Source organism: Epinephelus fuscoguttatus, linkage group LG7, assembly GCF_011397635.1.
Source record: "Epinephelus fuscoguttatus linkage group LG7, E.fuscoguttatus.final_Chr_v1".
In the NCBI taxonomy this organism is placed as follows: Eukaryota; Metazoa; Chordata; class Actinopteri; order Perciformes; family Serranidae; genus Epinephelus; species Epinephelus fuscoguttatus.
The window spans coordinates 80,738-108,148 of NC_064758.1; the positions used below are offsets into that span (position 1 = coordinate 80,738).

At 41.0% G+C, this 27,411-nt stretch overlaps 1 protein-coding gene across 3 annotated transcripts in view; it reads left to right on the forward strand.

Moving 5' to 3' along the window:
* The window catches only part of ccdc22 (coiled-coil domain containing 22), an 88,797-nt gene extending 62,368 nt beyond the window's left edge, over positions 1-26,429 (forward strand). For all 3 annotated transcript variants that reach the window (XM_049581673.1, XM_049581674.1, XM_049581675.1), the window contains exons 13-16: positions 3,253-3,348; positions 3,904-3,963; positions 4,067-4,141; positions 21,814-26,429. In XM_049581673.1, coding sequence (XP_049437630.1) covers positions 3,253-3,348; positions 3,904-3,963; positions 4,067-4,141; positions 21,814-21,927 — 345 coding nt within the window. In that variant the 3' untranslated portion in view covers positions 21,928-26,429. The remainder of the gene's footprint in view (positions 1-3,252; positions 3,349-3,903; positions 3,964-4,066; positions 4,142-21,813) is intronic.
* The last annotated feature ends 982 nt before the right edge of the window (positions 26,430-27,411 follow it).

A 27,411-nucleotide genomic window follows, 5' to 3' on the forward strand; every position in this document is an offset into this window, starting at 1 on the left:
GACAACTGACAAGTGGCTCAGCCTCACACACCTCATCCCTCTCCTCGCAACACTGCGCCGCTAACAACTGTTAGCCACTGTTAGCGGCCAGCGCCGCTACTACCCCGGCACTACTGCAGCATAACAAAGGGAGCGTGCTGTGACATTACAATGGATTGGCATTCATGACTATACACACGTGTTTATGATCAAATCTGAGTTTCCCGCGGCATTCCTGAATCTGGAGTAGGTTTTTAGTAGAGTAGGTTAGGAGTAGATTTGATCGTAAACACGTGTGTATGGTCATGAATGCCAATCCATCGTAAAGTGACAGCGCACTCCCGGTAATCAGCAATTAGCATAAATCCCTGCCCATGAATAGCCAATGACCACCATATAAGGAGGTGTAGGTTCATCCTGTCGACCTGTCAGTCATGGTGTAAAGAAAGAAAGAGAGTGAAAGAAAAAAGAATTTTTCCGAAGCGGAGATCGAAATAATTTTGGGTGAAGTGGACTTAAGAAAAAACATTTTATTTTCTTCAGTTAGTAGTGGTGTGAGAGGCAAAGCGAAGGCCTGGAGGGAGGTAACAGATGCTGTTGATGTTGTCTCTTTAGTACAGAGAACCATGTCAGAGGTAAAGTGCAAATGGTTTGATATGAATCTGGAAGCAAAGAAACGCATAAGCACACACACAAAAAAATACAGCAGCCACAGGAGGAGGAGGCTCACAGTCACAACTATCTGCTGCAGACGAGCGCATCACTGGCATAATTGGGGAGACCTCTTTGTCAGTAGTTATTCCTGACGAAGCCAGCGACATGCCTCCACTGGAGTCAACATCAGACCCAGACTGTAATGTGCTACAGCCTAATACATTCTGAAAATCATCATTGATAGCGTAGTGGTCACCAAACAAACAGAAGATTCATTTGTGAGGTTTTGAATGAAGTGGGAACGGGAAACCAGAGATGTTTTGTGCGTAATGGATAAACTCTAAATCAGTGATGGCTGTCGTAATGTAGAGCTGTTTAACATTTATTTTAACAAATGATACGGATAACATATAGCCTACAGCAGTTTTGTATGCATCGTCTTCAAATTATTTGAATCTTAATAGCTTTAAGCTCTGTTTTATACAACGTAAATTAAACATTTTCAAATCAGATTTATTCATTCAAAGATCAAAAAGCCAAAAACCCCCCCCCCCCCCCCCCCAAAAAAAAAACACGTGTTGTCTCAAATAATTCTTTGAGCTGCTCCTGCTGAACCCAGGCACCGAGACCAAAGAGGCTGTGATCCGGCTGTCCTTACGGATATTTTTATTATCATCATTCAACATGTAGAAAGAACGTGTAATCTATTGAGTCGATTTACATAGATAATTCACAATCATGAATCTAATCTGGATCTTAAACCTGCTAATTGCCAACTAATTTAACTAAATGTGTTATATTTTTAATATTTTGTCATGTTTAGATTACGTGTTTCAAAGGCATCTGTGTATTGTGTACATAACGGAGCGCAATATGAGTTAAAATTGTAATTTCCAATAGTGACAATCAATATTTATGTGCTTTACTAAATTTACACAAGCACTATGAGTGGTCAGGAGCAGGAGTAGATTTTGTTAGTAGCTACGAAAAGATCGGAGCTACTAAAATATTGATGAATGCGGACATGCACGTAAATTTCTGTCTGCAAACAGTTTACACACAAATTCCTTCTGCTCACGTTTCATGAATGAGACCCAATGGGCCTCATTCACAAACAGTGCGTACGCACAAATCTGTGCTTAAACTGTGCATATGATCGTTTGACGCACAAATCCGGGATTCATAAATATTTTTTTAACCAGAATTTGTTCTTACTCTGCGAACAAATTTCGAACTGCCTCAGACTATGCGTACGCACAAATGAGGAAGGCCGAACTGACTTAGAAAATGCAAACATACCTTTTAAGTACATGCAGAGTCTATAAAACCACATTCATGAAAAAGAGATTTAATTAACATTTTTTAAAATAATTAATTTACTAATATATTGGCCAAATGGATTAAATTACCATGAAATTGACACACGTTCTCAATCATCCTGGCATGCTGTGTCCTCCACAATCTTAAAATGACCCATGGCATTCCTGTAAGACCCGGCGCCATCGCTTCTAACAAACTGTGAAATTTACTACTTCTCTCCTCGCGTGACCGCTTCCTTCATTCATGAATCAACTCTAGGCAAGCGGTTTCCTTATATGGAGAAATGGGGGCGTGGTAGTATGCTGATTGCAGATCGCGGACACGCGCCTGTCAATTTAGAATGGTTCTGATTTACTAACATACGCACGGTGGTGAGAACAAAATTGGCTGGTACGCACGTGTCATGAATCTGACGGTGATTTTGCGCTAGTACTTATTTTTTGTGGAGAGTAAGAACATTTCTGCGCAGATATTAGTGAATGAGGCCCATTGTGTTTACACAGAGGGGTCCTTTACCTCCTCCCAAAGTTCATTAGTACATACTCAGAATCCAAAACTGTTGGATAAATCATATTGGCCTGCCTAATGGTGGACTGCTCAGAAAGACCCTGGGAGAAAGGATCTGAGATTTAGATTGAACTGTTAGGTTACCAAACCAGCTGGTGATGCAGTGTAAAATCGACTCCATTGTCGCTCTGTAAAAAAATCAATGTAATATTCTTACAGATGGTCAAAGGTCAAGGTCAGTGTGACCTCACAAAACTCAAGAATTTATTTGTTAATTATAACAAAACTTCACACAAATGTCTAATATGATAAAATGATGAAGTGATGACATTTTATATCATAAGGTCATAGGTCATCTTTAATGTGACATAACACTGCTATAACATTTTTCTGGCCATTATTCAACGTCACATCTCAGGAACAGAAGGGGAGACAATCAGATACTTAATTGGTGTCACTAATCTTGGGTGTCCACCTTAAAACTATGCTGACTGTGTAGCTCTCCTATGCTGTTGGAATGACAATGTTTGTAAAGCATCCTTCTCTTCACAGACATCGATGTAAACTAAAAGAGAAACTTGACCGGTGCATGGAGGCATACAACTGCAGGATGATAATTCTAGTCTCTGGTCATGTAGCACCAATTTCAAATGTGTTTGCATCTTTTTACTGCATACACAGCCCAGTTTAATGAAAACACCATCTTTCCAGCAGTGAAATACTGGTTGTAAGTATGTGCTGTCTATTAACTGTAACATTCCCTCAGCAATACCATGTTTCCTTTTCTTGTAGATTTTGTCAGACACTAAGGAGCTCCAGAAAGAGATCAACAATCTGACGGGAAAACTGGACCGGACCTTTGCTGTGACTGATGAACTGGTCTTCAAGGTAGCAGAGTTTTTTGTCCTTTTTTTGTTTTTAATCAATTTTCTTGTTACATTTACTTTTAACTGTTTGGCTGTGAAGGAACTTAATTACGCAACTATAGCACTGAAACAACAGCTAGGTAAAGAACTCTGCTGCCTCACGTTTTTAGAAACATAATACTGATGCAAGTGTTCTCAGGATACTAGGTTGCTGTTTGTTCCATCATGTTTGCATAGCCACTGCAAATCCAAAGCAAATGAATTCACATGATTATTTCTTCAGCTGTTAAAATACCCATACATCATGTTAACTGCACGCAGAACATGAAAATCAGAGTGATACTGACTGAACTTAATGACAAACCCATGCTTAATACTTCCAAAGTATCAGAATATTTTGCTTCATCTTCACATGGTTAATTTAAGTTTACTTCATTGGAAAATATCAAAAATGTTTTTTTTCAAACCAGTATGTGCTCTTTAATCCGGAGGTTTCTTGAAATTGTTGTTTTCAGTGTGTAAGTGTGTTTTTCGACAAACCACTTTTTCATGTAATAATGATTTTTGTCATTTGAAGGATGCCAAAAAAGATGAATCCGTCCGCAAATCCTACAAGTACCTGGCTGCCCTGCATGAAGTATGTCAACATGTTTGTCTGACTTTGTTATATTTCATCACATCTGTTGCTGTTATCAGAGAACATGCTACATGTCATCTCTCCATCTTGGATTCTCTTATAGAACTGTAATCAGTTGATCCAAACCATCGAGGACACCGGTACAATCTTGAGAGAGATTCGAGATCTAGAGGAGCAGGTAGGATTTACAGTTTGACTGATTCAAATATGGCTGTTGAATCATCACATCATGCACTCTAATACTTGTTTCCTGTGTTACACGGGGTCAGATAAGAAGATCAATATCAACTTGATTGTGTTTGTGTCCAGTACAGACAGAGCTGTAGCTTGTGGGTAGCCTAGCCTAGCATGAAGACTGGGACAGGCTCGAACCTTTTTACTTTCTGTTGAAAGCCATCTTGTTTTCATGTATCATGTGTATTTGACAAATACAGAAGCATAAGACAAGACATTGAGGCCCCATTTATACGACAACAATTTCAACTGAAAACGGTAAACTTTAGTTGCGTTTTGGTCGATCGTTTACACGACAGCGGCGTTTTGGGTGCCTGAAAACGCAGCGATTCGAAAACAGCTTCCAAAGTGCAACTTTTTGGAAACGGCAGCGTCTCCGTTGTCATGTAAACTTGCAATATGCAGTTCCTCTGAAAACGGAGACTTTTCGTACATGCGCAGTACGGTTCCAGTCACTAGGCAAGCCGACTGTCAAGGCCACTGTGACCTTGAATCTGTCTCATTCTTGTGAATGCGATATCTCAAGAATGGCTTGAGGGAATTTTTCTCAAATTTGGCACAAACGTCCACTTAGACTCACCGATGAACTGAGTAGAACTTTGTGGTTGAAGGTCAAAGGTCAAGGTCAGTGTGACCTCACAAAACGTTTTAACACAAAAAATTTTAATTATGACACGTCACACAAATGTCTAATAAGATAAAATGATGAAGTGATGACATTTTACATCCAAAAGGTCAAAGGTCAGCTTTACTATAACATGATAATGACCTGCAATAACACTTTTCTGGCCATTACTTAATGTCATAAGTCAGGATCAGAAGGGGAAATATTTTGTCAGATACTGAAATTGGTGACACTAATCTCGGTTGCCCACCTCACTTGTGCTGATTGTATAGATCTTCTGTGCTGCTGAGGTTAAGATGTGTGTGAAGCATCTATGTTTTCACAGACATGGATGTAAACTGCAAGAGAAACTTGACTGGTGGGTAGTGGTATAAAATTGTGAGGTGGTAATCCTAGTTTTTATTTAAATTTATTGCTTTTCATTTTGTTGTTACAGTAGAAACACCAAGAAAAAGTACCAGCAAAGATGTACTACTCAAAGTATAACTCAGTCTTAATACAAATGTTTTAGTTTGTCTTTGTGATGGGTTTTATAAAAAGTTAATTTTTAAAAAAGTTTTTATTTAACCCCAAATATGTGTGAGTCTTTCCATATCACATATCCCTTCAACAATGTCCAGCCAGTGGGTGTTTCTCAAAGTCAAGGATCCTTCCTTGGGAGAACGGGTCCTCTCAAGGAAGGATCCTGCAGAGGCAAGGCAAGAGTCCTCCATAGAATTCAGTGACCACACATTGGAACAGGCTAACAAGTGTGAGGGTTCAGTTACTGTGATAATTTTGACACTCTCTGATGTTGTACAGTTTTAAACAAATATATCAGTATTGTCAGAATCACGTGACTTTTAGGGAGAATATATTTCTGGATCATATTTAAGAGTAAGTGGAGTAATGAAGTAAAGACAACAGCTGAAAATGTTCTAAATTATCATTAACAGTATGAACACAGACTCACACTGTGTCACACTGTGTCATTTCAAAGTGATCCATATTTTATGTGTGTGTGACCACACACTCTGCTACAATAATCTGAACCACAGATCTCATCTGATGAGCCACACTGCTCTGAAATGGCTGACTGCACCGATTATACAGCGGGTAAAATAAATATTGAACACGTCACCATTTTTCTCAGTAACTATATTTCTAAAGGTGCTATTGTCATGAAATTTTCCCCAGATGTCGGTAACAACCCATGCAATCCACACATGCAAAGAAATCAAACCATAGATGTCCATAAATTAAGTTATGTGTAATAATGTGAAATGACACAGGGAAAAAGTATTGAACACATGACGAAAGGGAGGTGCAAAAAGGCATGGAAAGCCAAGACACCAGCTGAAATCTATCAGTAATTAGAAAGCAATCCTGCCACTTGTCAGTGCAAATTAATATCAGCTGGTTCAGTCCCAAATGATGGCCTATAAAAAGGTGTCTCATTACCAAGGTGTCACACAAAAAGCATCTCATGATGGGTAAAACCAAAGAGCTGTCTCAAGACCTTCACAACCTTATTGTTGCAAAGCATACTGATGGTATTGGTTACAGAAGGATTTCTAAACTTCTGAATGTTCCAGTGAGCACTGTTGGGGCCATAATCCGGAAGTGGAAAGAACATCATTTCACCATAAACCGGCCACGACCAGGTGCTCCTCAAGATTTCTGACAGAGGAATGAAAAGAATTATCAGAAGAGTTGTCCAAGAGCCAAGGACCACTTGTGGAGAGCTTCAGAAAGACCTAGAATTAGCAGGTACAATTGTTTCAAAGAAAACAATAAGTAATGCACTCAACTGCCATGGCCTGTATGCACGCTCACCACGCAAGACTCCATTGCTGAAGAAAAAGCATGTTGAAGCACGTTTAAAGTTTGCTGCACAACATTTAGACAAGCCTGTGAAATACTGGGAGAATATAGTCTGGTCAGATGAGACCAAAATTGAACTCTTTGGATGCCATAATACACACCATGTTTGGAGGTCAAATGGCACTGCACATCACCCCAAAAACACCATACCAACAGTGAAGTTTGGAGGTGGGAACATCATGGTGTGGGGCTGTTTTTCAGCATACGGCACTGGCAAACTTCATATGATTGAAGGAAGGATGAATGGAAAAATGTACCGAGACATTCTTGATAAAAATCTGCTGCCATCTACCAGGAAGATGAAGATGAAACGAGGGTGGACATTTCAGCAAGACAATGATCCCAAACACACAACCAAGGAAACACTCAATTGGTTTCGGAGAAAGAAAATAAAGCTGCTAGAATGGCCCAGCCAATCACCTGACTTGAATCCAATAGAAAATCTGTTGAAAGAACTAAAGATCAGAGTTCACAGAAGAGGCCCATGGAAACTTCAAGATTTGAAGACTGTTTGTGCGGAAGAATGGGCCAAAATCACACCTGAGCAATGTATGCGACTAGTTTCTCCATACAGGAGGCGTCTTGAAGCTGTCATTACCAACAAAGTATTAAATAAATTTCAGTAAGCGTGTTCAATACTTTTTCCCTGTGTCATTCCATTTCATTACACATAACTTTAATTTCTGAAATTATTTATTTTGGTTTCTTTGCATGCGTGGATTGCATGGGTTGTTACCGACATCTGGTGAAAATTTCATGACAATAGCACCTTTAGAAATATATTTACTGAGAAAAATGGTGACGTGTTCAATATTTATTTTACCCGCTGTAGATTATACCATCGGGTTATCCTCTGAAATATGTTCACCTCAGAACAAATGAGTGATGTTTTGACCTGCAGGATATGTCTTTATTGTGGCAGTTCTCACATGACCCCCCCTCCAAAAAAAACACCAATTAAAACTGACAGAATGAAAACACTTATCATGTCGTTATCATGTGAATATTTGAAGGAGGAGGGGAGGGGGACACTTAGCGCTCCATCTCTGCTGTAAATGATTCATTTAAAAACTTGAATGTTTCATCTAAATCACGTTATTTCAAAAAAATCTCATTATTTTGCAGTGGATACATTGGTAAGTGTAAATTATGAGGTTTCTGTCAATATTTGTTCACACTTGTATGATAAAAACTCATGGAGACATTAATCCAAATAAATGACATATTAATCTAAATCCTGCCAAGCTCTGCTGGCGCAGGTTTCATTGAAGAGGCTCCACCTTCACTTCCAGCAAATCTTGTACTGTGCAAAGCATTGTGGGGATTTTATACATCTATGACGTAGCGTCCTTCAAATTTGGCCGTTTGAGGATCCTTCCTTGACTTTGAGAAACACCTAGTGTCTCAGGTTAGGGAGGGTCACATATTTTTTGTGATTCATAACATCAACTCTACCCATTCATATCATCCCAATACTTTTCCATTTTTGACACTTCCAGAATACATGAGTGTAGTTTGCATCCTTCTCTGCAGCACAGCTGTTCAGATGAAAATCAGTATTCTTCCCACACCCTGGAGCTGGTGGTTGTATGTTGTAATTTAAATTGTGCCAGATCTCTTTAGATAAATCAATCTTGAGTTCTGTTTCCTCTTTACCTCTAACTAGTGCAGAACCCATTAAAAACGAGCCTGTTAGGAATGGACTGATCGCTTGGCCTGTGATGTTGCTGCTTGTAGTTTTCTCAAGATCTGCTCTTCCAAACAACTTGACACTTGACACTTGAGGCTGCACTTCCCTGGGTCCTGAGCAATATACCTACCATGACACAGAGGCTGTAAAGCCATGTTTGGCATGATGATGCTCTGTAGACTTATTTTGCCACTTGTCAGCTACCCTCTTTTTTTTAGGACACATAAAAGCAAAATAAATACTCCCATTTACATTGTCATGTACAATTGGCAACATACTCTTATCCAATCATGCTAAGGTTAGGCTCAACCTGGCCCCCATTGACAGAACAAAGAAAGCCCCAAGGTGGAGCTTAAACTCTTAAGAATAAGAATAACTTTATTCATCCCCAAGGGGAAATTCAATTATCTGTCAGCTCATCTATTATATGTCAAATTATAAAGCCTGATGGCTGTTGGTATATAGGATCTTCTGTATCTCTCTGTCCTGCATCGAAGAGAGAGGAGCCGTCCACCACAGTTTTTTTGGTCCATCAAGGTGTTGTGGAGTGGATGATCTGGGTTGTTCATGATGGCCTCAGACATCTTCAGTGTGCATCTCTCCAGCACCTCCTCCAGTGTGTCCAACCTGACTCCAATCACAGAGCCAGCTCTTTTGACTAATTTGTCCAGCCGCCTTGCATCTTTGTGTCTGATGCTTCCTCCGCAGCAGACTGCAGCATAAAACAACACACTTGCCACCACAGACTGATAAAACATCTGCAGCATCTTACTACAGATGTCGAGAGATTTGAGCTTCCTCAAGAAATAGAGGCGGCTCTGCCCCTTTTTTTAGAGAGCGTCTGTGTTTAGGGACCAGTCCAACTTATTATCCAGGTGTACACCTAGATACTTATAGCTTGGCACCACCTCGATGTCCACCCCACAGGTATTCACTGGCTGAAGAGGGAGCTTGGACCTGCGGAAATCTGTGATTATTTCCTTGGTCTTTGAGGTGTTCAGGGGGAGACCATTCATGTGACTCCAGTCACTGAAGGCTTTTATCAGGTCCCTATATTCACACTCCTGCCCATTCCTGATTCACACCACAATAGCAGTGTCGTCCTAGTATTTCTGGATGTGGCAGGACTCAGAGTTGTAGTTGAAGTCCGCGGTGTACAGTGTGAACAGGAGTGGGGCCAGGACAGTCCCTTGTGTAGCCCCCGTGCTGCTCATTAATGTCCCAGAAACACAGTTCCCCAACCTGACATACTGTGGCCTTCCTGTCAGGTAGTCTGTGATCCAGGAGATAAAGGAAGGATCCACTACTATCTCTGTGAGCTTGTCTTTGAGTATGTTGGGTTGGATGGTGTTGAATGCGCTTGAAAAATCAAAGAACATGATTCTCATATAAGTGCCAGGTTCCTCCAGATGAGCTAGGGCACGGTGAAGCATGTGGAGGACAGCATCGTTCACTCCAATGTGTTGTTTGTATGCAGACTGCAGGGGGTTGAGTTTGTCTTTGACCTCAAGTCTCAGTAGGCATAGAATCAGCTGCTCCAAGGTCTTCATGATGTGTGACGTGAGTCCAACTGGTCTGAAGTCATTAAGTTCAGCTGGACATTTAATTTTTGGTACCGGCACAACACAGGAAGTCTTCCACAGTGCTGGCACCCGCCCCAACTGTAGACTGAGGTTGAAGATCTTGTGGAGAGGTTGACACAGTTGGGCAGCACAGTCTTTAAGGAGCCTTGGACATACCATCTGGGCCAGCAGCCTTCCCAGAGCAAAGTCTTCCCAGCTGCAACCTCACCCCATCTCTGTGACAGACAAGGGTGGAGGCACAGGTGTAAGAGGGGGTGGCTGCCACATTGGAGTTGTACACAAGTTGTGGAGGTGATGGAGGAGGAGGAGGAGGAGGAGGAGGAGGAGGAGAAGCAGCATTGGAAGTGGGAGTGGCTGCCGTATTGAATCTATTGAAGAACAGATTGAGTTCATCAGCTCTTTCTGCATCACCCACCACTGGCTGTCTTTTCTTGTTGTTGTAACCAGAGATGGTGTTGACTCCTCTCCACATTTCACTGATGTTGCTGTGTTGTAGATTCCTCTCCAGTTTCTTTTTGTATTCCACCTTTGCCATCTTAAGTCCCTTCTTCAACTCATGTTGTACTTGTTTAAGCCGTGCTTTGTCACCATCTCTAAAAGCTGCCTTTTTCTCATTGAGGGTTGCCTTTATGTTGCTGGTAATCCAAGGTTTGTTATTGTGGAAGCTGCGTACAGTCTTGGTAGGTATGACTGTGTCTCTACAGAAGTTGATGTAATCAGTAAAACAGTCAACCTGTCTATCAATGTCCATGAACTTCTCCTCTGTTTCCAGCAGCACACCTCAGTCTGTACATTCAAAGCAGTCTCTTAGAGCCTCAGTAGCCTCTGGTGTCCATTTCCTGACTGTGAGTTTAGTTGCAGGCTGCCTCCACACACGGTGTATGTAACATGTCTGCAGAAGAACCAAGTTGTGATCTGACCTGCCAAGTGGTGGTAAGGCAGTGGCTCTGTAAGCTTCTTTGACATTGGCATACAACAAATGAAGGGTTTTATTTTCTCTGGTTGGACCGTTAACAAGCTGTGTAAATCCAGTCAGGTGAGAGGAGAGGGAAACGTAGTTGAAGTCTCCTGATATTATCAATAGTGCCTCAGGATGTTTAGTCTGTATCTTAGCAACACGCTCATGGAGAACTTCACATGGAACTTAAGCAGTTGCCTTGGGTGGGTTGTACACAAGTATCGTTATGATATGACTGAATTCTCTTGGTACATAATATGGCCTCATGCCAAAAGTTCAATATCTGGACAACACATCTTCTCCTTGACAGTAATATGTGCAGGACTGTACCATGTCTGGTTCACAAATAAAGTTTTGAAGTTGCCTGAGGAAGACCATTTGGGTCGAAACGTTGCATTTTAGTCAATAAAGTAAACTGGGAGCTCCAATTCAGTGTGTGGATTTTCTTCTTCTTTCTGCATGGACCCTATTATCCAGTACCTGACCAAAAACAGGATTGGATGTGCGCACAACTACTCTGTCTTCTGGTTCACAAATAAAGCCAGGCCCCCACCTTTTTTCTTTCCATTAGCTTTAGAGTCTCTGTCCGATCGTATGAGAGTGAAGCCAGGTAGATCCATGTTGGAGTCTGAGATGTTTTGATTCAACCATGTTTCTGTAAAACACATGAGACTGCACTCACAGTATACTTTCTGAGTCTTCACCAATATCTCCAGTTCATCACTCTTGTTGGGCATAGAGCTGACTTTTCCCATGATGACTGATGGCAGAAAGGGCTTATATCTCCATTTCCAAGCCTTCATCTTTGCACCAGCACGGCAACCACGAAAACACTTCTTCATCTCGGCTGAAATAGGACGGTGTCCTCGAGACTTGCTCCGTTTCAACGAAAAAGCTTGTCTCTTGAATAAACTCTTCTCTTCACAGAAGTATCCATTAGTAGCTGAGAAAAATATAATAACAATTCAGTAAAACTAAGTAAAATTGCAGAGCTACCAGACTTTGCTGCCGCTAGTTGAAGCGCATATTCTAGAATCAGAGTCAATTTCTATGTTGAAAACTCAGATTAATCTTTTCATTGAAACAAATGTTGTTTGTGCAGGCACAACTTGGGAAGCATTTGAAGCTTTCATTAGGGGACGTGCTATTCAGTTTTCATCCTGTAAGAAAAAAACATAACCTGAGAAAACAGATTTAGAGAAAAAGGTGGAACAGACTGAAGGAAGGCTAATACTAAATTTCTCCCCACAAAATTTGAAACTAGTCACACAGCTAAAATATGAGTACAATCAGATACTTTCACCAACGGTTGAATTTGAACTGTTTAGAGTTAGGCAAAAGTATTTTGAATCTGGGGACAAGAGCGGGAAACTTTTGGCTCATTAAAGTTGTCCATGGCCACAATAACTGCCGCCCAGCCTCAGGGAGGGGCTCTCAAGACAGAGTCAAATTTTATATGAAGCTCTATACTTCATCTTTGTCTTACACAAAGGATGAAATTCTCTAATTTCTGGGAGGGTTAAACCTCCGTACTTTGGAGACAGACAGTTGTTTGAACTTTGTAGTCTGGTAAAGCACTGGGGTCTGACGGACGTACAGCTGAATTTTTCCAAGTATTTTTCCAACGAGCTCACTCCTCTTCTGTTACAAATGTATAATGACGCATTTGGGAGAGGAGAGTTGCCACCCACTTTATCTCAGGAACTAATATCTTTGATCTTGATGAAAGGCAAAGATCCTACTAACTGCAGAAATTGTCGTCCAATCTCTCTGATATCACTGGACACAAAAATACTGTCTAAAATCTTTGCAAATCGCCTCAGTAGAGTTATAGCCTGACCAAGTCAGGTTCCTTTGTAACAGATTTGCCTCTAATAATATTGATGGCTGATTCATGTAATGTGGGCAGTCAGGAAATGCTTTCAGGAATGCTGAAAAAGCATTTGATTATGTAGAATGGAATCATGTTTTTCCAAATGCTAGAGATCTTTGGTTTTGAGCAGAAGTTCATAAAATGAGTGAAATTATTCTACACTTCACCTCAAGCAGCTGTTCAAATCAATGGAATAATTTCCTCGAATTTTAAACTTGGTCACAGGACCCAGCAGTGCTTACGGCAGTCTACTTAACTATTTTGTTTAGCAATAGAGCCTCTTGCTGTAGCAATTAGAAAAGACCCAAATTTTCTTGGGGTCAGGATCAAGGGTTACAAACATAATCTTGTGCTTTACAGCGACAATATTTTGCTTTCCAAATTGATCTTCAGTCTTTCTCCTGGTATATGGGACATCCCCAAACTCCTTGGTGGCAAATCCCCAGATATACAGTATGGAGGGATCGGGTGAATAAAGTGGGCTTGGGTGACCTTTATAAAGAAGGCGTTCTTAAGTCATTTGACAGTCTTTTTGAACAGTTCAATTTAGCCGGTAACCAGCTGAGAATTGAATTGAATTGAATTCTTGTCAGTACTTTTGGCTCAACACATAGTCATCCTTTAGGCTTGGACCTCATTATTGCACATTGCAGAAACAGGACATGGGGCTTCTTACTACTACTCTATGCTTATAAACAAGTCTGGTTATAAATTCACCTCAGCTCTGAAAATACAGTGGGAAAGGGACTTGGGCACCATCTTTAAAGAAGATGAGTGGGATAAAATCATGGGGGTTACCAAGGAGGTTTCCAGTGATATCAGAATAAGGTTAATACAGTTCAGACTTTTTCATTGATTCTACTGGTACCCTTGCAGGTTATTCAGACTTTAAGTTTAAAAGAAACACCGGACTGTTGGAGGTGTAGTGGGGAGGTAGGTGACTTGGTCTATGCACTGTGGTCATGCTCAAAAGCACAGGCCTTTCAGATCAGAGTCCATGAGTATATCAAAGAGGTCGCAGAGGTAGATTATGAGTTTTGTCCTGGTGTATACTAGGGATGTAGTGGGGGTGCCATGTATGTATAATTTGTTGTTTTCATTTCACATTGATGCGAAAGTTTCGTTTTCACTTCTAATTTGACAGCAAGGGTCTATAAAACAATTTTGGTTCGAGTGTCAAGCAGTCAGATTAAAAATTGGCCTCTAGGGGGTGTTGGCGGTTCCCAACCCCCCACCAGCCTTAGCAAAATATGGTAACTGTTATAACTTTTGTTTGGATTATCCAATCTGGACATATGAGATATGTATGGATGCGGGATCAGGAGTAGCAACTGATATATGAACCATATTGTCCATAAAAGGTTTTTTTTTCTGGTATTGGCACATATCCACAAAAATAGACAGAGAATCATAGGCCTGATGAGCTTTTATTGAAATATTTTTTACCTGCCTTCAGAACCAGTGACATTTTTCTTTATCTTTTACTTTTCACAATTGCACTTGCACAGATGTGTGCACTTCAACTTTGCCCTCGTGCACTTGCACCGAGAGCAGGTAGGCCTACTTGTACAAGTACTTGTACAAGTGCACTTTACATCCAAGTGGAATGCATCCTTGGCAAGGGGCAGCATGATCCAAATGGGAAGTAGTTTGCCGTCCTCTTCCTTCCACCCATGATCAGTGGGGTTGTTGACAGGCATCATGGACCTGAATGAATGAATCAATGTATTATTGAATTATTTGACATAATAATACAATACACAATGCATACAGATGCATACCTTTGGGCTGTCGTCCAGATGCTTGCTTGGGAGACACTCCTTTTGAGGTGTTGATCCAAAGCATCACTTGTTGGGGGAATTTTCTCCACATCCCTAGTCTTCTGTGAGAATAGCCTCATTCGGACAAGATCAACATCATTGTCCTCATTTGACTTATTGGAGTATGTTTGTTGGATGAAGTTTGTTGCCACTTCTTTCAGCCTTGGCGATTTTTGGAATGTCGACGATGGTTGCAAATTCCTCCATGAGGGATGGCACTTTGTGCATCAACTTGCAGCAGGATTGCTTATACTTGCATTTGTTTCGCCACCACAGAAGAGACATAGATTACGATTAACAGCTGTACCAGTCCGGCAGGATCTTCTTGTTGCAGGAGGCAATCCCTTAGAATAACGTTTTTTTGCACTGTCAAGTGCTGATGCCCTGTAAAGCTGACGACAGTGGAGCAAGATTTTTTTTCTTATTACAAGCAAAAAAAACTTGGTCCCCTGACAGATTTTTCTACTTATTTCAAGTGAAAATTTACTTGAAACAAGTGAAAATTGCCTAAAAACAAGTAACTTTTTAGGTGATGAGTCTTATTTTAAGTGTAATGAGATTTTTTTGACTAGAAATGAGACAAATATTCTTGGTAAGATTTTGAGTTTTTGCAGTGTATTGCCAAGTATTGCCAAACCATACTGGTTTTGCGAGAGGACATCTCTCCAGTTTCCCACTGTGCTGTTTTAAAACTCCAGTCTACTCGAATATTACCACTGGGAGGGAGACTGCTGTCTGACGACTCTGTAGCACCCACTAGTAGTGGGTGGCTGCATGACCGTTAAGTGGCCTTGTACATGAATAAAACACTAATAGGTTTAACAGACTAATATTTCTGGTGCCGACTAGCGAGGTGGCAGATGTTTAATCATTAAGGTGTCTAATCGTGCGCATCCCTAGCGTATACATACTTGGACATCCTCAACCCACTGACCACATTGTAAATCCTCCAGCAAATTAGATTGACACAAGTATTGTGATTGATAAACAGATGATAATGAAAACATGGAAAGCTGTAGAAGGCCCTCCACAGGGGGGCCAGTGAACACACTTGTCTGAGCATAGGGGGAGTGATTTTGATGTTGCAAAGTACCAGGCTCATGACATACATGGTCTGCGTATATTGATGTGTTTGTTACAAAATGTTATGTGTAGTTGTAAACATACAGTCACATGTTGTCAGTAGTGCGTACAGCTCTTGTTGGGGCATTAAAGTAACCACCATCCCCATTCCTGCCGCCCATTCATTTAAACACATCTCCTTCAAACTCTCTGGTCCTACTCCTTCAGTAACAACTATTATCTGCATAATGCATCACCTCTCCAGCCTCAACCTCCATATCTCTGACCACTTGGCAGTCACCTTGGACATTGACATCTCTATCCCTACCCCAAAAGAAAAACATAAAATATCTTTGAGAAATCTGAAATCCATCTCCCCTTCAGCCTTCTCAGCTTCTCTTGCCCGTGTAATGTCTGCCCTCACCCACTGTCTGATAATCCCTCCGACCTTGTCAACTACTATAACGACACGCTCTCCTCCTGTCTCAACCAACTAGCTCTTCTCAAAACTAAAACGGTCTCATTCACACACTCAGCCCCCTGGTATACTCCTGAACTCCACCAAATGAAATCCCGTAAGCCACAGTCCGGTCCACCTACTACTCGCAGCTCATAAACTCTGGCTCCACCAATACCAAGGCTCTCTTCTCCACCTTACACAGTTCATTTACTTACTGTCCAGTTGAGTGAATGCTGACATGAATCACTGCCACTGCTCTCCAGCTTTTTAATTAACTTTTAACTGCAGTCTCTACTTCTGTAACAGTCGTTCCACCCCCGACCTATGCTGCTCCTTGTATTTCACATTCTGGCATCATATCACGTCGGATTATCCCACATTCGGGAGGCTTTACTAGCCTAACTTCAACATTACCTGTGACGCGCTGGCTGCTCCTGCTTTGTGGATCCGACTGCTGAGCCAGGATGTGGATCAGCAGGTTGGCTGTGTGGTCTATATTCTTCTGGACTGCGCTGGTCTTTCAGATTAACTCCTCAACATCCCTGCTCCAGCAATACTCGGCTGCTGAGCTTCTGAGGCTTCGCCTCCACTCGGCTGTCCCATCACTGGTGTTGCAGCTTTTCCCTGATGTCACTCGTCTTCCTCGCCGGAAATACATCCACTGTGCGTCTCAACGGAGCTTTGATGACTCCTCTTCCATGAAGTCCATCTGGTCTGCATCTCGCTGCCAACCGAGAAACTCCACTAGGAGAGTAGACCACGGTGTACTAGCCAACCTAGCCAGGTCGGCTTACACTCCATACACGAGCGACTACAGTGATCTCTGCTTCGGTGTATTCAACATCCGCTCACTTACGGGCAAAGGACAACTTCTCCAGGACCTCATCATTGACCGCAAGTATGACTTCTTATGTCTGACTGATACTTGGCAACAACTTAATGACTTTTCCCAGCTGAACGAAGCAACTCCCCACGGGGGGGAAGACCCAGGGAAACTCCACTCCAGGTCTCGCGAGAGATCATTGCGAGACCTGGAAAGTCTCGCCGGTCTGTGTGCCAGCATACCAGTCATTTGAGTCTCTTGCCATAAAACGGAATGGTCCATCTCTAACCATAGTTGCCACTGTTTACCGTCCACCCAAGCCTAACTCTTCATCAGTGAATTCTCTGCTTTTCTCACTAAAATTTCCTCCCTCTCCCCCAGTTTAATTCTGCTTGGTGATTTTAACATACATATAGACAATACTCATAACCACCTCACCAAAGACTTCATTTCTTGCTTGGACAGCTTTGGGTTGCAGCAGTTTATTGATTTTCCCACCCACTCAAAGGGTCATATTTTGGACCTCATCTGCTGCTCTGGTGTTACTCCCTCCAAGTATTCTGCAGCTGATCTCCCCATCTCTGACCACATGCTTATTTCATTCACTGTTAATGTCAGATTATCCGAAACCAAACTATCTCGCACCATCTCATTCCGTAACATTGACAATATTAACTTAACTGCACTGGTCACTGGTATTGCTAATCTTTCTAGCATCAACCCCACATCCACTCCTGATGAACTGCTGTCCCACTACAATAGTGGTCTCCACAACCTCCTCGACACTCTGGCTCCAGTAAAACACAGACTGTCTCCTTCACCCAATCTGCACCCGGTTTACACCCGAACTCCGCCAGCTCAAAGCAAAAAGTCGTCAACTGGAATGCCTCTACAGAAAAACTGGTCTCACTGTTAACAAGGACATGTTCATGAATCACATTCTCTTCTATAAGGACTCTCTCTCTATTACAAAATCCACCTACTATGCAGATTTAATCAGACTGGCCCATGGAAACACACAAGCATTATTCACCTTAGTTAACAAAACACCACGCTCACCAGACTGTCTCCCTCCCCACTTCTACTCAACTGACTTCTGCAATTCCATTGTGGCATTACACAGTGACAATTTTCAACACTAAGATTGACAATATTCATCAGCAATTAGCCCCTCACATCTCAGCCACCTCACCCATCCCAGCTTTCCAAATCCCTTTATCCCACCCCCTCTCCAGCTTCAAACTTCCCTCTGCTGCTGACATCTGATCTCATCCACAAATCCAAGCCATCTTCCTGTCAGCTTGATCCTCTCCCTACCTCTCTGGTCAGAGTCTCTGTCCATTCTCTGACCCCTCTAATAACTGCTATTGTCCACTCTCCTCTCACTTCTGGCATTGTTACCTAGACCCTCAAATCTTCGTCCCATCTCTAATCTCCATTTCCTCTCCAAAATTCTGGAAAAATTTGTTGCATCAATAACCTCTATGGACAGTTCCAATCTAGCTTTCGCCCATTCCACAGCACTGAAACAGCTCTTGTCAAAATCGCCAATGACCTCCTCATGGCTGCTGACACTGGACTCCTCACCATCCTCACCCTTCTCGATCTGAGTGCGGCCTTTGAAACAATCTCCCACACCATCCTCATTGACAGATTAGCCACCACTGGATTATCCGACACACCCCTGGACTGGTTTAAATCATATCTCTCTGGCCGCACTCAGTGGGTTCAACTGAAAACATTTACATCCCAACCAGTCCCCCTCTCTTCTGGTGTACCCCAAGGCTCTGTGCTTGGACCTCTCCTGTTTATCATCTACCTCCTCCCTCTTGGCAGTATTTTCCGCAAATATAACATTCAATTTCATTGGTACGCGGATCACACCGAGCTCTACCTGTCCACCAAACCCACCTCCTCCCTCCCACCCACCCACCTCCCTCTCCGATTGCCTACCGGAAGTCAGATCCTGGTTCTCCAACAATTTTCTCAAACTTAACAGTGACAAAACTGAGCTCCTTCTCATTGGCACCAAATCCACCCTTTCAAAGATAAACAGTTTCTCCATCTCCTTTGACAACTCCTCTGTTTCCCCTTCCCCCCAGGTTAAGTGTCTGGGTGTCATCCTTGACAGCACCCTATCATTCCAGTCCCACATCAGTAATGTCACTCACTCAGCTTACTTCCATCTGCGTAACATCTCACGCCTGCGCCTTTCCCTTACACCCAACAGTACTGCTATCCTGATCCACACCCTGGTTGCATCCCGTCTTGACTACTGTAATTCCCTTCTTTTTGGTTTAAAATCCTACTTTTCACCTTCAAAGCCATCAACAACCTTGCCCCTCAGTATCTTGCTGAGCTCCTTCACATTAACATACCCAGCCGCACTCTCAGGTCCTCCTCCTCCATTCAACTCACCCTGCCACCTGCTTGCTTATCCACCATGGGGTCAAGAGCCCAGCTGCTCGGCCCCCTGCCTCTGGAACTCTCTACCGCAGGACATAAAACACTCGGACTCTGTCACCTCCTTCAGATCCTGCCTCAAAACTCACCTTTTCAGACAGGCATACTCCCTTTAATCTGGACTGGAATTACCTCACTGTTGCACTTTACTGCTGTTTTATGTATTCCTTTATGTATTGCATTTTTTGATTGTCATGTTTTATTGATTGTTTTATTATTATTGTCTTTTGTACGGTGATCTTGAGTGTCCTGAAAGGCGCGTATAAATAAAATGTATTATTATTTATTATTATTATTATTATCATTATTATTATTATTATTATTATTATTATTATTATTAAAAACAAACTTCTCAAACCCTGCGAGAACACCTCCACATCCTTCACAGTTGACAAGTGTAACTCCTTCCTTTAATTTTTTTCAGACAAAAATTGACTCCATCTACAACAACCTCTCTTCTACACCCGACCCCACTCTTCACCCCTCCACCTGTCTCTCCCCCTTTTACCACTCAGCCTTTCACTCAGTTCTCTCCCATCTCCCCAATGGAGCTGCCCAAGTCTATGGCTGGAATGAAATACTCCACCTGCGCTCTCAACCCCATCCCATCTAAACTTGTTAAGGACTGCCCCTCCTGCCATCTTCTCAATAATCACAGAAATCATCAACTCATCCTCCATTTCTGGTTCAGGCCCTCAAACACTCAAACTGGCTGCTGTCACCCCCGTCCTCAAAAAATCTGGACTCGATCCTGGCGACATGAGCAACTTTAGACCCAGCACAGAAACCACCCTCCTCCAAGTCACCAGTAGGATTCATTGACTTATCATTGATCAGATGAACAGTTGTCAAGAAAGCGACAGACAAATAGTCTCCTTCCATTTTAGATATACATAGTAGAAATTCCTCTACTCATCACTGAACTGTGGTAAAGTTTTGAAATCACTCTACCTGAAGAAAAATCTTGGTTCTCCAAAATATATTCTTTAAAAAAAAAAAAGTTTATTTTCACCCTTCTCAATTAGTGCTTATTGGCGTAATGCCCCATGTGCCCATTGTTTAAACCTGGAATAGAGAGTCCCTGGTTTGAAATCAGAATCATAAATCACACAGCTGAGAACTTAACAACCCTCTCTAGGTTATATTTCTTAATCATTGTATATCAGAATTAAATTAGTGATCTCATTATCCTTGAACATATCCCTATTTGCCATCAAACTTTGGATACCTCATCCCTCCATCCTCAAAATATGATAAAAACATGATTTGTTCTAACAAAAAGGTCTCCTCAACACAAATAATCCAGATTAAATCAAAGATGGTGCACGTCTTTTTTTTGCTAAACACTGCTGTGTTTTGTAGCATTGATGTAATATACATTCTGTTCACCAGTGTCACCAGTAAGTGCATGACTGCTCAGCAGCAGTTGAGTCATTAAGCAAAAAATAAATCCTGCTCCATTTTTATTATTATATTATGTTTTTGAGTTGTCTGTCCACCTGTCCGTCCCATCCTTGTCACCACGATATCTTAAGAACGCCTCAAGGTAATTTCTTAAGATTTGGCACAAATGTCCACTTGGACTCAACAACGAATTTATTTAGTGGTCAAAGGTCAAGGTCACTGGGACTGCACAAAATGTGTTTTGGGCCATAAATCAAGAATTCATATGCTAATTATGAACAAACTTCACACAGATGTCTAATAGGATAAAATTATGAAGTGATGACCTTTTATATCCAAAAGGTCAAAGGTCAGTTTCACTGTGACATCATAATTTTCTGCATAAAACACTTTTTTTGGCCATTATTCAATGTTATATCTCAACAACAGAAGGGGAAATATTTTGTCAGATACTGAATTGGTGACTAATCTTGGGCATCCACCGTTAAACTGTGCTGATTGTATAGATCTTCTGTGCTGCTGGGAGGCAGATGTGTGTGAAGCATCCATGTTTTCAAAGACATGAATGTAAACTCTAAGAGACTTGACTAGTGCACAGAGGCATACAATGTGGGGCGGTAATTCTTGTTTCTACATAGTTTGAATGGACCCTTCCAGGGTGGAGTGAATCATGTTTTTGGGTCAGAGACATTTGTTGACATATAGTAGTTAGACTTTATGCAGGGTGTGTTCTGTTTTGACAGAGGTTAGTATTTTCCATCTGCCCGCAGTCTTTGTGCAAAGACATTTAATGCATTTAATGGAGCTGTAGTGTCTCTGTACTGGACACACAAAAATGGGATTGTTATGGCTATTTTTACATCTTTACTTGTGACAGCTGACATGTTTTCTTTCCCATAATTTTTTTTTTTTTTTTTTTTTAAATGCAGCACGTTCAGAGATTTATTATACATTTTTGTACTTTTGTCAATGTCATCTGAAATTGTCCACAGATCGAGACAGAGAACAGTAGCAAAACTGTGGCTAACCTGGAGAGGATTCTGGATGACTACAAAGCTATTCGACAGGAGAACACTGCACTTGCTGCCAAAGTCAGAGAGGGCTGAAGGAAGCTCAGCTCTACCTGGTGAGGTGGAAATTGTGATTTAAAAACAAGGAGCCATGTGGACCTGAACGGGACTGAAACAGCGCTCCAGTTTTCACACTGAAGAACTGAATGAACTGCTGTTCATTAACTCAACCCTCTGTGGCCATTGGAGACCTGCTTTTCTTTGGAAAGTCACATTAAAGTCACATTATATTGATGTATGAACAGTTTTCATAAGATATATTGATGAAAAACAAATCTTTGACTAGGAATTTTTAATATGGGAAATGATTCCACCATTTTCAGACATTAGTTGTTTTCATGGTTATATTTGAACCGAATATGTTGAGTGAATGGCATTTGAATGTAGTCCACTACATACTGTAGTCCAGTAAACAATGTTGTCCAGCTCCATCAGCAAGGTATTGTTGTATATGTTGTACCAGCTTATATAAAAATGCCTTACAAACTTGAACAACTTGTCTTGTAATCCTTGAGAAGATGCTGGTCATAAGGAGTGGACCTACTGTGATCAACATCATATACATTCTACTGCTCCGAGCTAGTCACCAGTGTCTTCTGACATTGATATTTGATTTGATTTATGTTGTAACGTCAAGTGACCAGAATTTAATGTTAGGGCCACTAAAGCCAATGTCAGTCAATGCAGAATACTGACAACGGATGATGTTGCTTTTTTGTTGGTTCTAAGTTGTGATGTTAGGTAAAGAAGAATCAAAGTCTTCTGATTAAGCATCTCATGCCAACATTATTGTGTCATAGAATAACGATATTTAGTCTAAAAGAATGGAAAACAAAACCCAACTAGTCCATACCCATTGGTAGCTTTGTCGCCTTCTACCTATGCCAATCCTCAATGCCTATGTGCAGTTTCACTTAGATTGACCAAGTCAGTGAGGAGAAAACGTGGAACAGACACACCCACAGACAGTTTTCATCATTATATAGTAAGATGACTGCAAAATGTCATAATGTAAAGGGATAGTGCACCCAAAAATGAAAATTCAGCCATTATCTACTAGGGCTGTACCCAAATATGCGGATATTCGAATATTCGTTTCTATGGGTAGATATTCGTTATGAAAATTTGGTATTCGATATTCATTTTTCTATTTTTTTTTTTTTTTTAAGTGCTAAATGCAGTCTTTTTGTTGTTGGTAAATGTAGGTTATCAATAAAAATCAAAACTTTTAAATTGCATTGTTAAAAATGTGAAAATATAGTATAGCCTACTGAGCTTGTGTGCACAGCATGCTTGAGTGCATCCGTCTGAGCCTGTGGATCAATGCCAAGTTTTACCACTTTATCACTATTCCCTCTAACTTGTAGCTGTTTTTTCGTTACCTTTCGAATTTAATATGAATTATGGAACCATTTTTGTCAACATTTGTTTCCCCCATTTTGTACAATAAAATATTGTTTAAAGTTTCAACAAGTTTCTTTGGGAGCGCGTGACACAAATGTGTTTTGAAAACGACTGCGGACGACCTGCTCAACGCATCAGTACCTTCGGATACCATGACAGTAAGCCAATAATGTCAAAATATCATTAACAGACCGATTTAACAAACGATCACTGCTGCCCGACCCGCAGGTCCATTTGCGGGTCCCGCGGGTTTCTCACTGCTCAGCTCAGTCTATAAGGCTGTACACAACAGTAAGGCTATAGACATTATATTCTATTCAGGCCGGCAGAACCAGCAGCGCATCGGCTCTACAGTGCACAACACTGCTGATTAACCATTTTATTGCAGCACAGAGTGTCTGCCAGCAACCAATTACTTGCAGAGGCTTCCTACAACTTGTTTCAACGGTTCCGACAAATTAAACAGCCAATGTGAAAATCAAAAGAAAGCATAGAATAATGTACTGAAGGAGACTGTTGTGCCATCACATTTTTTTTGTGGTTTGAGAGCAAAGATCCGCTGTGCAAAACTGCACAATACAATTAGGCCCGAAAAAAACACGGAGTCCCCCCCCCGCCGTGAACGAATATTCAAATATTTGTTATAAAGTCTTCCGAGGGTCCGAATGTTAAAAAATGGTATTTGGGACAGCCCTGACGTCAAAACCTGGAAGTTTAGCATTGCGCTGGTTCCCAGAAGAGAAAGTGAATGTGATTTTTGCATTACGTTTTGGATTATGTCAGAAAATAAGCTCTGTGGCTAACACAAGTTTATGATACTTTTAGGTTTTGTTCAGCGAGATAATTTTCACATATGAACACCTTTCATACCGCATTTGAAGTTTAAATGCGATCGCCAGAAGTAAAAAGCTAACGTTAGGCTTTAACGGACTACTCCACAGTCGCATGACTCTTGACGTCACCGCCACTAAGCTTTCAACTGATTTCGGCCGCTTTATTTTAAAAACATTGTATAATGGGGAAATCGGACTGTTTAAGTTAAATAAGAAGCTGTAATGGCGGACTGCCAGCACTCTCGCCTGTTCAGGGGTGATGACGTTTACTGTCCCCGACAAGGTTTGTAGTCGTATTGAGCAACTTGTTAGCAACCGCCTTTTTAACGACACGTAAAAAATTCAAAATTCACAAGTAGGGTATTTACTGACGTGTTTTATGTCGTAGAACAAAACCTGAAACTCGCTTAAGCTTTTGTTAACCACAGACCTTATTTGAGGCATTTTACCAAAATCCCATTCAAAAAACGTATTGACTTTTAGACGAGAGAACTGGAAGTGGTAAAAGCGCTAACGGAGTTCCGGGTTACTGGCACACTCTATGCCGAGGGAGGCTCTGGTGAAGTTTTAGAGTCCTCACAACACTTAGGGAGATCTGAGGGAGAAGTGGGTAGCAGCACAACTGCACACCTAATAGCTGACGGGGACCCAGATTAAAACGTCCAAGAGCACAAAATTGAAACCATAAAATATCTCCATACTGCTCGTCCGTAGTGATCCAAGTGTCCTGAAGCCCCGACATAAAAAGTTGTTTGGAAAAACGTCATTTGAACTCTGTTTTTAGCCTCATTGTAGCCTGTAGCTCTAACTGCCTCTGTGTACACTGTGCTGACATGTGTGTGATTAATTAATTATAAAAAGAAGTTTTGTCTTTTTTTTTTCTTGGGTACTTGAGGAGACCAAACACCACATGTTCTCATAATAATGTAAATTCTTTAGAGATGTGGTCCATGATAAATCTGCAAAAGTCCTTCCAGAATTTCTTGGTGTGAGAACAATGCCAGAAAAGGTGTAAAACAGTTTAAGAATGTTCATCACATAAAGTGTTTGTCTTTTTTATATTTCTGCATGTAGTGATTGGCAGGGTAATATTTATAAATAATTTTGAAGGATACCTCTTTAACCTTGTTAACTCAGGGAGAGCCTTGACTCTGAGACTGCTCTTTGCTTGTCTTTCTGCTGAGAGTAACCTGTCTAACAGCACCAAACACCTCTGCCATATCATTTCTCCTGTTTAACAGGTTAGTTTGGTGTATAAGCACAATGAATTTAATCATTATGAATCCTTGTGATCTTAAGTAAATGTTTTGACAGTATAAATTAACTTTTATGTGCTTCTAAAAGGCTGTATATTAGTAAAGTCAGTAGTCAAGCCCACAGTATTTTTGGCTGTTAGTATGTAGCCTAAATAAATAGTATGCATTGTTATGCAAAAGAACTCCCACTGTCACTTTAGACACCTGTAGATGGAACTGGATGAAGCTCCCATTAAATATGTTACATGTATTTCATTATACTGTTTTTTATACTGTGGTTAGACATGGTTAGTATTTCACCTCTCAAGGTATTATCTAGTATACCTTCAAAGTAAAACTCTCAGTTTAAATTTGGTAAGAAGTGGATTATATATGTGTTTACATACACTTAAAGGGTCATTGCTAATAAATTGCAGTCTTATGAAGGTTAATATTCGTGATGAAATTATGACTAAACTGATGAAAGTTGGATACTGTATGTTTTAGTTGGTAAATGTACAGTAAATTTACAGTTTTCTTTTGCCAGTTTAAAACAGACACTGATGTTAAATTGAGTTTACTATGTGAATAAATTCTGCAGAGAGTGACCAATCTAACAACAACATCCTCCTCTGCCATATCATTTTGCCTGTTTAACAGGATGTTAATGTCTGGCTGATCATCCTGCCATCCAGGACCTGGAGCATCTCCTCCACCTCCTTGAATATGTGTGTGAAAATCATGTGTTTTTTATTTTTTATTTATGATTAAAATCAAAGTTAGTGGTGTAGTGAGAGGAAATGTCAAAAATAAAATTTACTATTGATAGATTGGCAAATTAATGTTTGTTCTCTCTGCTCCATATTGAACTCTCCATTTTAATGGTCATTTGTCCCACATTCTGTTGATTGACTTTCTACTAAAATCTACAAAGTAGTTCTTTAAGCCTGCTTTAGGTCATTTTAGGTTTTAATGTACTGTTTGAGATTATTTTGTTCAAAAACAATTATCATAAATGAATATTGTGGATTTCGGATCACAGCTGAAAACAATAAACAAAAGATTTCATTTGGGCCTTGTGTGATTTGTCTTGGAGAAGAGTCTGCTGCCCATTATGAAAATTCATGCAGTGGGAAAAGTCAATGGCCATTATTTGTCAGTCTAACCTACAAACTGTCTCAGGTCCAGGTGCAAAAATCAACTAACAATAAGGTTCCTGTGTGATTCATTAAAACATTCATATCTGGTCAGTTGCAGTATTGGAATGATTGGGGGCTGATAAATGTGGAAGCTGAAAACAATTGTCATTTACATATCCTGCCATTATAAATTCTTAATATAGAGGCCTGGCCCCCTAATCACACTTATCAGGTTTGCTTCTATTTCAGGCATAACAGGTGGTGGAGGAGACTAAGACACGCCTATGTCCAAGGAGGACAATGATTAAAATTTATTCACCTAGGCTACAATTCACCAGCCTAACCACGGGAAGTCTTCTTCGGCTGTGTGAAAGTGATGGAAAAGGGACTAATTAATTAAGACAGGGTACAGTTGGACATAAGTTTTGTTAAAGGGGCAAAAAGCGAAATCATTTCACCGCTAGGTTTGCTGTTGTGCACTGCCTGTAGACCAAAACAAAGTGTGGCTGTGTTCGGAACCGCATACTTACCTACTACTCATACTAACTCTTTGAGTATGCAGTGTGTTTACACTGCGCAGCATGCGATTTTGAGTATGCGAGAAGTTCCCGGATGCATACTAGATTCGCCAGAAATGTTGAGTATACATCATGACAATACTACTCACACTCAAATTACCCAAGATGCAACGTAACGTGACATCATCGATCGTCACTTCCTTGCCGCGAACAGGACAAACAAGAAGTTGGTTGGAAAATGGACACGCCACAGCCACAACCATACAAATGTGAGTAAATTGTGAATTATTTTAGCAACGTGACGGCTTGTATGTGGTTGAGTAATATTTGGACATATCAGATGAAGACGTATAACTTGTCCATCAGCTGCAGTAGAAACTGCGTTATCAGC